Consider the following 15,493-nt stretch of genomic DNA (forward strand, 5'->3'; position numbering starts at 1 on the left):
TTTGGAATATCATCTTCTTTCACCCGCATTTGATGATACCCGGAACGTAAGTCAATCTTTGAATAAACAGACGAGCCTTGTAGTTGATCAAATAAGTCGTCGATTCTCGGTAGTGGGTAGCGGTTCTTGATGGTAAGTTTGTTCAACTCTCGGTAGTCGATACACAACCTGAATGTACCATCTTTCTTCTTGACAAACAAAACAGGAGCTCCCCACGGTGATGTGCTTGGTCGAATGAAACCGCGCTCTAAAAGTTCTTGTAATTGGCTTTGCAGTTCTTTCATCTCGCTGGGTGCGAGTCTGTAAGGAGCACGAGCTATTGGTGAAGCTCTTGGTACAAGATCTATTTGAAATTCAACGGATCGCTGTTGGGGTAATCCCGGTAATTCTTTCGGAAATACATCTGGAAATTCTTTTGCAATGGGAACATCATTGATGCTCTTTTCTTCAGTTTGTACTTTCTCGACGTGTGCTAGAACAGCATAGCAACCTTTTCTTATTAGTTTTTGTGCCTTCAAATTACTAATAATATGTAGCTTCGTGTTGCCCTTTTCTCCGTACACCATTAAGGGTTTTCCTTTTTCTCGTATAATGCGAATTGCATTTTTGTAACAAACGATCTCTGCTTTCACTTCTTTCAACCAGTCCATACCGATTATCACATCAAAACTCCCTAACTCTACTGGTATCAAATCAATCTTAAATGTTTCGCTAACCAGTTTAATTTCTCGATTCCGACATATATTATCTGCTGAAATTAATTTACCATTTGCTAATTCGAGTAAAAATTTACTATCCAAAGGCGTCAATGGACAACTTAATTTAGCACAAAAATCTCTACTCATATAGCTTCTATCCTCACCCGAATCAAATAAAACGTAAGCATATTTATTGTCAATAAGAAACGTACCCGTAACAAGCTCCGGGTCTTCCTGTGCCTCTGCCGCATTAATATTGAAAACTCTTCCGCGGCCTTATCCATTCGTGTTCTCCTGGTTCGGGAAATTTCTAATAATGTGGCCCGGTTTTCCACATTTATAACAAACTACATTGGCATAACTTGCTCCGATACTACTTGCTCCGCCATTACTCATTCCGACACCATTTGTTACTTTCGTTCTATTAACCCCTGGTCCGTAGACCTCACACTTCGCCGCGCTATGACCATTTCTTTTACACTTGTTGCAAAATTTGGTGCAGAACCCCGAGTGATACTTTTCACACCTTTGGCATAGCTGCTTCTGATTGTTGTTGTTGTTGCGATTATTATTGTTGTTGGGATGATTGTTGTAGTTGTTGTTGTTGTTGTTGTTGTTGTTGTTGTTGTTGTTGGGCCGTTTGTTGTAGTTGCGATTGATGTTGCGATTGTTGGGATAATTGTTGCGATTATTGTTGTAATTGCTGTTGTTGTTGTATTGGTGATTCTTATCACCGTTTTCCTCCCACTTTCTTTTGACTTGCTTCACATTGGCCTCTTCAGCAGTCTGTTCTTTAATTCTTTCTTCAATCTGGTTCACTAGTTTGTGAGCCATTCTACATGCCTGTTGTATGGAGGCGGGCTCGTGTGAACTTATATCTTCTTGGATTCTTTCCGGTAATCCTTTCACAAACGCGTCGATCTTCTCTTCCTCATCTTCGAATGCTCCCGGACACAATAGGCACAATTCTGTGAATCGTCTTTCGTACGTGGTAATATCAAATCCTTGGGTTCGTAACCCTCTAAGTTCTGTCTTGAGCTTATTGACCTCGGTTCTGGGACGGTACTTCTCGTTCATCAAGTGCTTGAATGCTGACCACGGTAGTGCGTACGCATCATCTTGTCCCACTTGCTCTAGATAGGTATTCCACCATGTTAACGCAGAACCTGTGAAGGTATGCGTAGCGTACTTCACTTTGTCCTCTTCAGTACACTTACTTATGGCAAACACCGATTCGACCTTCTCGGTCCACCGTTTCAATCCGATCGGTCCTTCGGTTCCATCAAATTCCAAAGGTTTGCAGGCAGTGAATTCTTTGTAGGTGCATCCTACACGATTTCCTGTACTGCCAGATCCAAGGTTATTATTGGTATGTAGCGCAGCCTGTACTGCAGCTATGTTTGAAGCTAGAAAAGTACGGAATTCCTCTTCATTCATATTCACGGTGTGTCGAGTAGTCGGTGCCATTTCCTTCAAAATAGTCAAATGGAATAAGTTAATCATACAGAATATTAAGAGTAGTTAATAGTATTTCATAGCATAATATGAACTCATTTATAAAAGCTTTTTCTTCATATTAGCGTTTTATAAGTTTAAATTCGGGTAGTACCTACCCGTTAAGTTCATACTTAGTAGCTAATATACAATTCAACTACTACAATTCTATATGAAAAACTGATTGTAATAATATTTCGCGTTCAAACTTTTATACAATATTTTACAAACTTACAATACCGCTTATTTTACATAAAGCATGAAATATAGCACACAATAACTTTGATACAAGATAGTTGTGAAGATAATTCTAGCTAGTACACAAGTCGTTCAGCAAAGGCAATAAAGACACGTAATTCATACGTCCAGAAACAAGTCATGCATTCTGGTTTTACTAGGACTACTTCCCATCCTTGGTCTTGTGGAACATAACCGTTATGGCCGTTGATAAGACAGCGTGTTGTAACGTCGTCAAAGGGACGAGGGTTACGTAATGACCAACAGTCTCGTAATAACCTAAAAATCTCATTTCTTACCCCAATTACCGACTCCGTCACTTGTGGGAACGTTTTGTTTAATAGTTGTAGCCCGATGTTCTTGTTCTCACTTTGGTGAGAAGCGAACATTACTAACTCGTAAGCATAACATTCTTCTTTATGTTGCATGTTAGCCGCTTTTTCTAAATCACGAAGTCCTATATTCGGATATACTGAGTCAAAATAATTTCTTAACCCGTTGCGTGAAATAGCATTTGGGTTCCCCGCAATATATGCGTCAAAGTAAACACATCGTAACTTATGGATTTCCCAATGTGATATCCCCCATCTTTCGAACGAAAGCCTTTTATAAACCAAGGCATTCTTGGAACGTTCTTCGAATGTCTTACAAACTGATCTCGCCTTAAATAGTTGTGCCGAGGAATTCTGACCGACTCTAGACAAGATTTCATCAATCATGTCTCCGGGTAGGTCTCTTAAAATATTGGGTTGTCTATCCATTTTGTGTTTTTATACTGTAAAATAGACAAGAGTTAGATTCATAAAAAAATACTTATTAATACAAGCAATTTTTACATATATCATAAAGCATAAGCACACTATATTACATATATTACACCACACAAATACAACTATCTTATTCCGACTCGCTCATTTCTTCTTGTTCGGTTTTGGTTCGTTTTGCCAAGTTTCTAGGGATATATGATGTTCCCCTAATACGAGCCGTCGTTGTCCACATTGGTTTAGAAAAACCTGGTGGTTTAGAGGTTCCCGGGTCATTGTTACAACTTAAGGACTTCGGGGGTTGACGATACATATAAAGTTCATCGGGGTTGGAATTAGATTCCTCTATTTTTATGCCCTTTCCCTTATTATTTTCTTTTGCCTTTTTAAATTCAGTTGGGGTAATTTCTATAACATCATCGGAATTCTCGTCGGAATCCGATTCATCGGAGAATTGGTAATCCTCCCAATATTTTGCTTCCTTGGCGGAAACACCATTGACCATAATTAACCTTGGTCGGTTGGTTGAGGATTCTCTTTTACTTAACCATTTTATTATTTCCCCCATTGGTTCTATTTCTTCTTCCGGTTCCGATTCTCCTTCCGGTTCCGATTCTTCTTCCGGTTCCGACTCTTCTTCCGGTTCCTCTTCGGGAACTTGTGAATCAGTCCACGAATCATTCCAATTTACATTTGACTCTTCATTATTATTAGGTGAGTCAATGGGACTTGTTCTAGAGGTAGACATCTATCACATAATATCAAACACGTTAAGAGATTAATATATCACATAATATTCATATGTTAAAAATATATAGTTTCCAACAAAAATGTTAAGCAATCATTTTTAAAGAAAACACGGTCGAAGTCTAGACTCACTAATGCATCCTAACAAACTCGATAAGACACACTAATACAAATTTTCTGGTTCTCTAAGACCAACGCTCGGATACCAACTGAAATGTCCCGTTCTTATTGATTAAAAACGTTTCATATTAATTGATTTCGTTGCGAGGTTTTAACCTCTATATGAGACGTTTTTCAAAGACTGCATTCATTTTTAAAACAAACCATAACCTTTATTTCATAAATAAAGGTTTAAAAGCTTTACGTAGATTATCAAATAATGATAATCTAAAATATCCTGTTTACACACGACCATTACATAATGGTTTACAATACAAATATGTTACATCGAAATCAGTTTCTTGAATGCAGTTTTTACACAATATCATACAAACATGGACTCCAAATCTTGTCCTTATTTTAGTATGCAACAGCGGAAGCTCTTAGTATTCACCTGGGAATAAACATGCTTTAAACGTCAACAAAAATGTTGGTGAGTTATAGGTTTAACCTATATGTATCAAATGGTAACAATAGACCACAAGATTTCATATTTCAATACACATCCCATATATAGATATAAAAATCATTCATATGGTGAACACCTGGTAACCGACATTAACAAGATGCATATATATAAGAATATCCCCATCATTCCGGGACACCCTTCGGATATGATATAAATTTCTAAGTACTAAAGCATCCGGTACTTTGGATGGGGTTTGTTAGGCCCAATAGATCTATCTTTAGGATTCGCGTCAATTAGGGTGTCTGTTCCCTAATTCTTAGATTACCGGACTTAATAAAAAGGGGCATATTCGATTTCGATAATTCAACCATAGAATGTAGTTTCACGTACTTGTGTCTATTTTGTAAATCATTTATAAAACCTGCATGTATTCTCATCCCAAAAATATTAGATTTTAAAAGTGGGACTATAACTCACTTTCACAGATTTTTACTTCGTCAGGAAGTAATACTTGGCCACTGGTTGATTCACGAACCTATAACAATATATACATATATATCAAAGTATGTTTAAAATATATTTACAACACTTTTAATATATTTTGATGTTTTAAGTTTATTAAGTCAGCTGTCCTCGTTAGTAACCTACAACTAGTTGTCCACAGTTAGATGTACAGAAATAAATCGATAAATATTATCTTGAATCAATCCACGACCCAGTGTATACGTATCTCAGTATTGATCACAACTCAAACTATATATATTTTGGAATCAACCTCAACCCTGTATAGCTAACTCCAACATTCACATATAGAGTGTCTATGGTTGTTCCGAAATATATATAGATGTGTCGACATGATAGGTCGAAACATTGTATACGTGTCTATGGTATCTCAAGATTACATAATATACAATACAAGTTGATTAAGTTATGGTTGGAATAGATTTGTTACCAATTTTCACGTAGCTAAAATGAGAAAAATTATCCAATCTTGTTTTACCCATAACTTCTTCATTTTAAATCCGTTTTGAGTGAATCAAATTGCTATGGTTTCATATTGAAATCTATTTTATGAATTTAAACAGAAAAAGTATAGGTTTATAGTCAGAAAAATAAGTTACAAGTCGTTTTTGTAAAGGTAGTCATTTCAGTCGAAAGAACGACGTCTAAATGACCATTTTAGAAAACATACTTCCACTTTGAGTTTAACCATAATTTTTGGATATAGTTTCATGTTCATAATAAAAATCATTTTCTGAGAATAACAACTTTTAAATCAAAGTTTATTATAGTTTTTAATTAACTAACCCAAAACAGCCCGCGGTGCTACTACGACGGCGTAAATCCGGTTTTACGGTGTTTTTCGTGTTTCCAGGTTTTAAATCACTAAGTTAGCATATCATATAGATATAGAACATGTGTGTAGTTAATTTTAAAAGTCAAGTTAGAAGGATTAACTTTTGTTTGCGAACAAGTTTAGAATTAACTAAACTATGTTCTAGTGATTACGAGTTTAAACCTTCGAATAAGATAGTTATATATATATGAATCGAATGATTTTATGAACATAATTACTACCTCAAGTTTAGTAGGTAAACCTACTGGAAGTGACAAGAAATGATCTAGCTTCAAAGGATCTTGGATGGCTTGAAAGTTCTTGAAGTAGGATCATGACACAAAAACAAGTTCAAGTAAGATTTTTACTCGAATTAAGATAGTTTATAGTTATAGAAATTGAATCAAAGTTTGAATATGAATATTACCTTGAATAAGAAAGATAACCTACTGTATATAACAAAGGTTTCTTGATCTTAGATGATTACTTGGAATGGATTAGAAAGCTTGGAAGTAAATTAGTAAACTTGAAGGGATTTTTGAAGTGTTCTTAAAGTATTCTTCCTATGATGATTATAGCTTGATTCTTGAAGTGATTTTTGATGAAGATGATGATTAACTACTGGAAAAATACGTTCATAATAGTGTGTGTGTGTGTTGAGAGAGAATTAGAAAGAGAATTGGAAGTGAAATGGAGTGAATGATGAGTGGTAATTGGTGAGTGGTGAGTGGGGTTAAAAGGAGTTCTAGTTAGTTGACTACCTCATGGTAGAAGTTAAAATTGATTAGTCATACATGACATAATCAAGAGTGGAATCCCATGCTAGTTCCTATTGGTATATACTCATAGTAAGTACGTTTTGAAGCTGTGTATAATACGGGTAAGAATACGACTAGAATTCTTGATGAAAGAAAAGAATGGAAAAGTAACTGTAACCATTTTCGTTAAGTATGAGTGTTTTGATATATGTCTTGAAGTCTTCCAAAAGTATTTTAATACATCTAAATACACTACATGTATATACATTTTAACTGAGTCGTTAAGTCATCGTTAGTCGTTACATGTAAGTGTTGTTTTGAAACCTTTAAGTTAACGATCTCAATTAATGTTGTTAACCCATTGTTTATTATATCTAATGAGATGTTAAATTATTATATTATCATGATATTATGATATATTAATATATCTTAATATGATATATATGCATTTAAATGTCGTTACAATGATAATCGTTACATATATGTCTCGTTTCGAAATCCTTAAGTTAGTAGTCTTGTTTATATGTATATAACTCATTGTTAATATACTTATGGAGATACTTACTTATCATAATCTCATGTTAACCATATGTATATCCATATATATATCGTCATGTCGTTTTTACAAGTTTTAACGTTCGTGAATCGCCGGTCAACTTGGGTGGTCAATTGTCTATATGAAACATATTTCAATTAATCAAGTCTTAACAAGTTTGATTGCTTAACATGTTGGAAACATTTAATCATGTAAATATCAATCTCAATTAATATATATAAACATGGAAAAGTTCGGGTCACTACACACGAAGCTACATCTTATTAGTAATTTGAAGGCACAAAAACTAATAAGAAAAGGTTGCTATGCTATTCTAGCACACGTCGAGAAAGTACAAACTGAAGAAAAGAGCATCAATGATGTTCCCATTGCAAAAGAATTTCCTGATGTATTTTCGAAAGAATTACCGGGATTACCCCCACATCGATCCATTGAATTTCAAATAGATCTTGTACCAGGAGCTGCACTAATAGCTCGTGCTCCTTACAGACTCGCACCCAGCGAGATGAAAGAACTGCAAAGCCAATTACAAGAACTTTTAGAGCGTGGTTTCATTCGACCAAGCACATCACCGTGGGGAGCTCCTGTTTTGTTTGTCAAGAAGAAAGATGGTACATTCAGGTTGTGTATCGACTACCGAGAGTTGAACAAACTTACCATCAAGAACCGCTACCCACTACCGAGAATCGACAACTTATTTGATCAACTACAAGGCTCGTCTATTTATTCAAAGATTGACTTACGTTCCGGGTATCATCAAATGCGGGTGAAAGAAGATGATATTCTAAAGACTGCTTTCAAAACACGTTACAGTCATTACGAGTTTATGGTCATGCCGTTTGGTTTAACTAATGCACCAGCTGTGTTCATGGACCTTATGAACCAAGTGTGTGGACCATACCTTGACAAGTTTGTCATTGTTTTCATTGATGACATACTTATTTACTCAAAGAATGACCAAGAACACGGTGAACATTTGAGAAAGGTGTTAGAAGTATTGAGGAAGGAAGAATTGTACGCTAAGTTTTCAAAGTGTGCATTTTGGTTGGAAGAAGTTCAATTCCTCGGTCACATAGTGAACAAAGAAGGTATTAAGGTGGATCCGGCAAAGATAGAAACTGTTGAAAAGTGGGAAACCTCGAAAAATCCGAAACACATACGCCAGTTTTTAGGACTAGCTGGTTACTACAGAAGGTTCATCCAAGACTTTTCCAGAATAGCAAAACCCTTGACTGCATTAACGCATAAAGGGAAGAAATTTGAATGGAATGATGAACAAGTGAAAGCGTTTCAGTTATTGAAGAAAAAGCTAACTACGGCACCTATATTGTCATTGCCTGAAGGGAATGATGTTTTTATGATTTATTGTGACGCATCAAAGCAAGGTCTCGGTTGTGTATCAATGCAACGAACGAAGGTGATTGCTTATGTTTCTAGACAATTGAAGATTCACGAATAAAATTATACGACGCATGATTTGGAATTAGGCGTGATTGTTTTTGCATTAAAGACTTGGAGGCACTACTTATATGGGGTCAAAAGTATTATATATACCGACCACAAAAGTCTTCAACACATATTTAATCAGAAACAACTGAATATGAGGCAGCGTAGGTGGATTGAACTGTTGAATGATTACGACTTTGAGATTCGTTACCACCCGGGGAAGGCAAATGTGGTAGCCGACGCCTTGAGCAGAAAGGACAGAGAACCCATTCGAGTAAAATCTATGAATATAATGATTCACACTAACCTTACTACTCAAATAAAGGAGGCGCAACAAGGAGTTTTAAAAGAGGGAAATTTAAAGGATGAAATACCCAAAGGATCGGAGAAGCATCTTAATATTCGGGAAGACGGAACCCGGTATAGGGCTGAAAGAATTTGGGTACCAAAATTTGGAGATATGAGAGAAATGGTACTTAGAGAAGCTCATAAAACCCGATACTCAATACATCCTGGAACGGGGAAGATGTACAAGGATCTTAAGAAACATTTTTGGTGGCCAGGTATGAAAGTCGATATTGCTAAATATGTAGGAGAATGTTTGACGTGTTCTAAGGTCAAAGCTGAACATCGGAAACCATCAGGTCTACAACAACAACCTGAAATCCCAGAATGGAAATGGGAAAACATTACTATGGATTTCATTACTAAATTTCCAAGGACTGCAAGTGGTTATGATACTATTTGGGTAATAGTTGATCGTCTCACCAAGTCAGCACACTTCCTGCCAATAAGAGAAGATGACAAGATGGAGAAGTTAGCACTAATGTATTTGAAGGAAGTCTTCTCCAGACATGGAATACCAATCTCTATTATCTCTGATAGGGATGGCAGATTTATTTCAAGATTCTGGCAGACATTACAGCAAGCATTGGGAACTCGTCTAGACATGAGTACTGCCTATCATCCACAAACTGATGGGCAGAGCGAAAGGACGATACAAACGCTTGAAGACATGCTACGAGCTTGTGTTATTGATTTCAGAAACAGTTGGGATCGACATCTACCGTTAGCAGAATTTTCCTACAACAACAGCTACCATTCAAGCATTGAGATGGCGCCGTTTGAAGCACTTTATGGTAGAAAGTGCAGGTCTCCGATTTGTTGGAGTGAAGTGGGGGATAGACAGATTACGGGTCCGGAGATAATACAAGAAACTACCGAGAAGATCATCCAAATTCAACAACGGTTGAAAACCGCCCAAAGTCGACAAAAGAGCTACGCCGACATTAAAAGAAAAGATATAGAATTTGAAATTGGAGAGATGGTCATGCTTAAAGTTGCACCTTGGAAAGGCGTTGTTCGATTTGGCAAACGAGGGAAATTAAATCCAAGGTATATTGGACCATTCAAGATTATTGATGTCGGACCAGTAGCTTACCGACTTGAGTTACCTCAACAACTCGCGGCTGTACATAACACTTTCCACGTCTCGAATTTGAAGAAATGTTTTGCTAAAGAAGATCTCACTATTCCGTTAGATGAAATCCAAATCAATGAAAAACTTCAATTCATCGAAGAACCCGTCGAAATAATGGATCGTGAGGTTAAAAGACTTAAGCAAAACAAGATACCAATTGTTAAGGTTCGATGGAATGCTCGTAGAGGACCCGAGTTCACCTGGGAATGAGAAGATCAGATGAAGAAGAAATACCCGCATTTATTTCCAGAAGATACGTCAACACTTCCAACTGCTTAAAATTTCGGGACGAAATTTATTTAACGGGTAGGTACTGTAGTGACCCGAACTTTTCTTTGTTATATATATATATATATATATATATATATATATATATATATATATATATATATATATATATATATATATATATATATATATATATATATATATTAAATGAAATTGTTATTTACATTATTAAGTGTTTCCAACATGTTAAGCAATCAAACTTGTTAAGACTTGATTAATTGAAATATGTTTCATATAGACAATTGACCACCCAAGTTGACCGGTGATTCACGAACGTTAAAACTTGTAAAAACTATATGATGACATGTATATGGATATATATATAGTTAACATGATACTATGATAAGTAAACATATCATTAAGTATATTAACAATGAACTACATATGTAAAAACAAGACTACTAACTTAATGATTTTTAAACGAGACATATATGTAACGATTATCGTTGTAAAGACATTTAATGTATATATATCATATTAAGAGATATTCATACATGATAATATCATGATAATATAATAATTTAAAATCTCATTTGATATTATAAACATTGGGTTAACAACATTTAACAAGATCGTTAACCTAAAGGTTTCAAAACAACACTTACATGTAACGACTAACGATGACTTAACGACTCAGTTAAAATGTATATACATGTAGTGTTTTAATATGTATTTATACACTTTTGAAAGACTTCAATACACTTATCAAAATACTTCTACTTAACAAAAATGCTTACAATTACATTCTCGTTCAGTTTCATCAACAATTCTACTCGTATGCACCCGTATTCGTACTCGTACAATACACAGCTTTTAGATGTATGTACTATTGGTATATACACTCCAATGATCAGCTCTTAGCAGCCCATGTGAGTCATCTAACACATGTGGGAACCATCATTTGGCAACTAGCATGAAATATCTCATAAAATTACAAAAATATGAGTAATCATTCATGACTTATTTACATGAAAACAAAATTACATATCCTTTATATCTAATCCATATACCAACGACCAAAAACACCTACAGACACTTTAATTCTTCAATTTTCTTCATCTAATTGATCTCTCTCAAGTTCTATCTTCAAGTTCTAAGTGTTCTTCATAAATTCTACAAGTTCTAGTTACATAAAATCTAGAATACTTTCAAGTTTGCTAGCTCACATCCAATCTTGTAAGGTGATCATCCAACCTCAAGAAATCTTTGTTTCTTACAGTAAGTTATCATTCTAATATAAGGTAATAATCATATTCAAAATTTGGTTCAATTTCTATAACTATAACAATCTTATTTCAAGTGATGATCTTACTTGAACTTGTTTTCGTGTCATGATTCTGCTTCAAGAACTTGGAGCCATCCAATGATCCGTTGAAGCTAGATCCATTTTTCTCTTTTCCAGTAGGTTTATCCAAGGAACTTAAGGTAGTAATGATGTTCATAACATCATTCGATTCATACATATAAAGCTATCTTATTCGAAGGTTTAAACTTGTAATCACTAGAACATAGTTTAGTTAATTCTAAACTTGTTCGCAAATAAAAGTTAATCCTTCTAACTTGACTTTTAAAATTAACTAAACACATGTTCTATATCTATATGATATGCTAACTTAATGATTTAAAACCTGGAAACATGAAAAACACCGTAAAATCGAATTTACGCCGTCGTAGTAACACTGCGGGCTGTTTTGGGTTAGTTAATTAAAAACTATGATAAATTTTGATTTAAAAGTTATTATTCTGGGAAAATGATTTTTATTATGAACATGAAACTATATCCAAAAATTATGGTTAAACTCAAAGTGGAAGTATGTTTTCTAAAATGGTCATCTAGACGTCATTCTTTCGACTGAAATGACTACCTTTATAAAAATGACTTGTAACTTATTTTTCCGACTATAAACCTATAGTTTTTCTGTTTAGATTCATAAAATAGAGTTCAATATGAAACCATAGCAATTTTATTCACTCAAAACGGATTTAAAATGAAGAAGTTATGGGTAAAACAAGATTGGATAATTTTTCTCATTTTAGCTACGTGAAAATTGGTAACAAATCTATTCCAACCATAACTTAATCAACTTGTATTGTATATTATGTAATCTTGAGATACCATAGACACGTATACAATGTTTCGACCTATCATGTCGACACATCTATATATATTTCGGAACAACCATATACACTCTATATTTGAATGTTGGAGTTAGCTATACAGGGTTGAGGTTGATTACAAAATATATATAGTTTGAGTTGTGATCAATACTGAGATACGTATACACTGGGTCGTGGATTGATTCAAGATAATATTTATCGATTTATTTCTGTACATCTAACTGTGGACAACTAGTTGTAGGTTACTAACGAGGACAGCTGACTTAATAAACTTAAAACATCAAAATATATTAAAAGTGTTGTAAATATATTTTGAACATACTTTGATATATATGTATATATTGTTATAGGTTCGTGAATCAACCAGTGGCCAAGTCTTACTTCCCGACGAAGTAAAAATCTGTGAAAGTGAGTTATAGTCCCACTTTTAAAATCTAATATTTTTGGGATGAGAATACATGCAGGTTTTATAAATGATTTACAAAATAGACACAAGTACGTGAAACTACATTCTATGGTTGAATTATCGAAATCGAATATACCCCTTTTTATTAAGTCTGGTAATCTAAGAATTAGGGAACAGACACCTTAATTGACGCGAATCCTAAAGATAGATCTATTGGGCCTAACAAACCCCATCCAAAGTACCGGATGCTTTAGTACTTTGAAATTTATATCATATCCGAAGGGTGTCCTGGAATGATGGGGATATTCTTATATATGCATCTTGTTAATGTCGGTTACCAGGTGTTCACCATATGAATGATTTTTATCTCTATGTATGGGATGTGTATTGAAATATGAAATCTTGTGGTCTATTATTATGATTTCATATATATAGGTTAAACCTATAACTCACCAACATTTTTGTTGACGTTTTAAGCATGTTTATTGTCAGGTGATTATTAAGAGCTTCCGCTGTCGCATACTTAAATAAGAACGAGATTTGGAGTCCATGCTTGTATGATATTGTGTAAAAACTGCATTCAAGAAACTTATTTTGTTGTAACATATTTGTATTGTAAACCATTATGTAATGGTCGTGTGTAAACAGGATATTTTAGATTATCATTATTTGATAATCTACATAAAGCTTTTTAAACCTTTATTGATGAAATAAAGGTTATGGTTTGTTTTAAAATGAATGCAGTCTTTAAAAAACGTCTCATATAGAGGTCAAAACCTCGCAACGAAATCAATTAATATGGAACATTTTTAATAAATAAGAACGGGACATTTCACCTGGTGGAAAGGGTCCCACAATATCGATGGCCCATTTATAAAATGGCCATGGTGAATCAATTGGAATCATATCATGTCGTGGTTTGCGATTCTGCGGTGCATGTCTTTGACAACTTTTACACCGCTTAACAATTTGCGCAACATCACGATATATAGTAGGCCAAAAATAGCCCATGCGCATTATCTTGCCAGCAATAGTTTTATATCCTGAGTGAAGAGCACAAGATCTACTATGCACCTCTTCAACAATGGTTGCAGCTTCTGCGGGTCCCACATACCGCATTAATGGTCCCAAATATGATTTACGATATAACACATTATTTTCAAGTGCATACATAGGTGCTATTTCGCGTACCAAACGAGCCTCCTTTTTATCTTCTGGCAACGTACCATTTCGCAGATAATTGACAATAGGATCCATCCAATTTGGTCCAACTTCTTCTATAACTGCAACAAATAAATTTCCATCAATGGACTTATTAGGAAGTTCTTCCACCCACACCTGTTTTTGAAAGTGCGAAAACGCTAATGCAGCAAGTTTGATTAACGCTTCTGCTTTTTTATTTTGACTTCTCGACACTTGTGATAATTCAAAGAACTCAAACTTTTCTGTAGATTCCTTTACAAGTTTCAAGTACTTCTGCATGGACAACTCATGTGCTTCAAAAGAGCCACTGAATTGATTTGCCACCAGTTGTGAATCAACATATGCGCGTAGCTGCGTTATATTCATCTTACGTACCAAATTCATTCCCGCAAGCAATGCTTCATATTCAGCCTCATTGTTTGTCACATCAAAATTAAAGCGCAGTGCGTACGTGTGCTCTTCGCCACTTGGATTTCTCAACACTAGCCCCGCACCTGACCCTTCAATACATGAGGCACCGTCTGTATATAAATCCCAGATTTCATGCGAAGGTGGCGTTAATTGCGTTCTTTTATGGATCACCTCTAATTCACCCGTCATTTCTGCGAGGTAATCTGCCAAAACTTGCCCCTTTACGGATGTACGCGGTATATATGATATTTCAAATGCTCCAAGCTCAATCGCCCATTTGGCAAGTCTTCCAGATACCGCAGGTTTGTTCAACACATTTTTAACCGGAAAATTAGTTAAAACATGTATTGGATGACCTTGAAAGTATCTGCACAATCGCCGTGAAGTTAAAACTAACGCGTAAATAAATTTTTCTATCGGCGCATAATTTATTTCACTTCCCGCAAGCGCCTTGCTAACAAAATAGACTGGCTTTTGAACTTTTTTCCTTTCCGCGATAAGTACTGAGCCAAATGCTTCATTCGCGACCGAAATGTAAAGATATAATATTTCACCATCAACAGGCGCAATCAATGTAGGTAATGCAGCAAGCAATTGCTTCATTTCTTGAAATACCTTATCAGCCTCTTCAGTCCATACAAAGTTCTTTTGCCTTAAACATCCTTTAAGAGTGAGAAAGAAAGGCAACTGTCATTCCGCGGCCTTCAAAAGAAATCTAGTTAAAGCCGTGATTTTTCCAGTTAGACTTTTCACTTCTTTAACGGTTTTAGGCGCGGTCATGTTTTCAATTGCGGTAATTTTCTTAGGATTTGATTGTATGCCCTGCTCAGTGACATAGTATCCCAGAAACTTGCCTTCCCTTTCCCCGAAACTGCACTTAGACGGATTCAACTTCATGTTTATTTTCCGCAAACTTTCAAATGTTTCTTGCATATCTACCAAAATACTTTCTTGCGTTTTACTTTTTATAACAAGGTCATCAA

General features: G+C 35.2%; 1 protein-coding gene across 1 annotated transcript in view; it reads right to left on the reverse strand.

The window, feature by feature from the left end:
- The window catches only part of LOC139888676 (uncharacterized), a 39,168-nt gene extending 24,055 nt beyond the window's left edge, over positions 1-15,113 (reverse strand). The window contains exons 1-2 of the mRNA XM_071871671.1: positions 14,594-15,113; positions 13,752-14,497 (exon numbers count right to left, since the gene is read on the reverse strand). Of these exons, the coding sequence (XP_071727772.1) occupies positions 13,752-14,497; positions 14,594-15,113 (1,266 nt within the window). The remainder of the gene's footprint in view (positions 1-13,751; positions 14,498-14,593) is intronic.
- Positions 15,114-15,493: the final 380 nt, after the last annotated feature.

Source organism: Rutidosis leptorrhynchoides, chromosome 2 (assembly GCF_046630445.1).
Source record: "Rutidosis leptorrhynchoides isolate AG116_Rl617_1_P2 chromosome 2, CSIRO_AGI_Rlap_v1, whole genome shotgun sequence".
NCBI classification, from domain to species: Eukaryota; Viridiplantae; Streptophyta; class Magnoliopsida; order Asterales; family Asteraceae; genus Rutidosis; species Rutidosis leptorrhynchoides.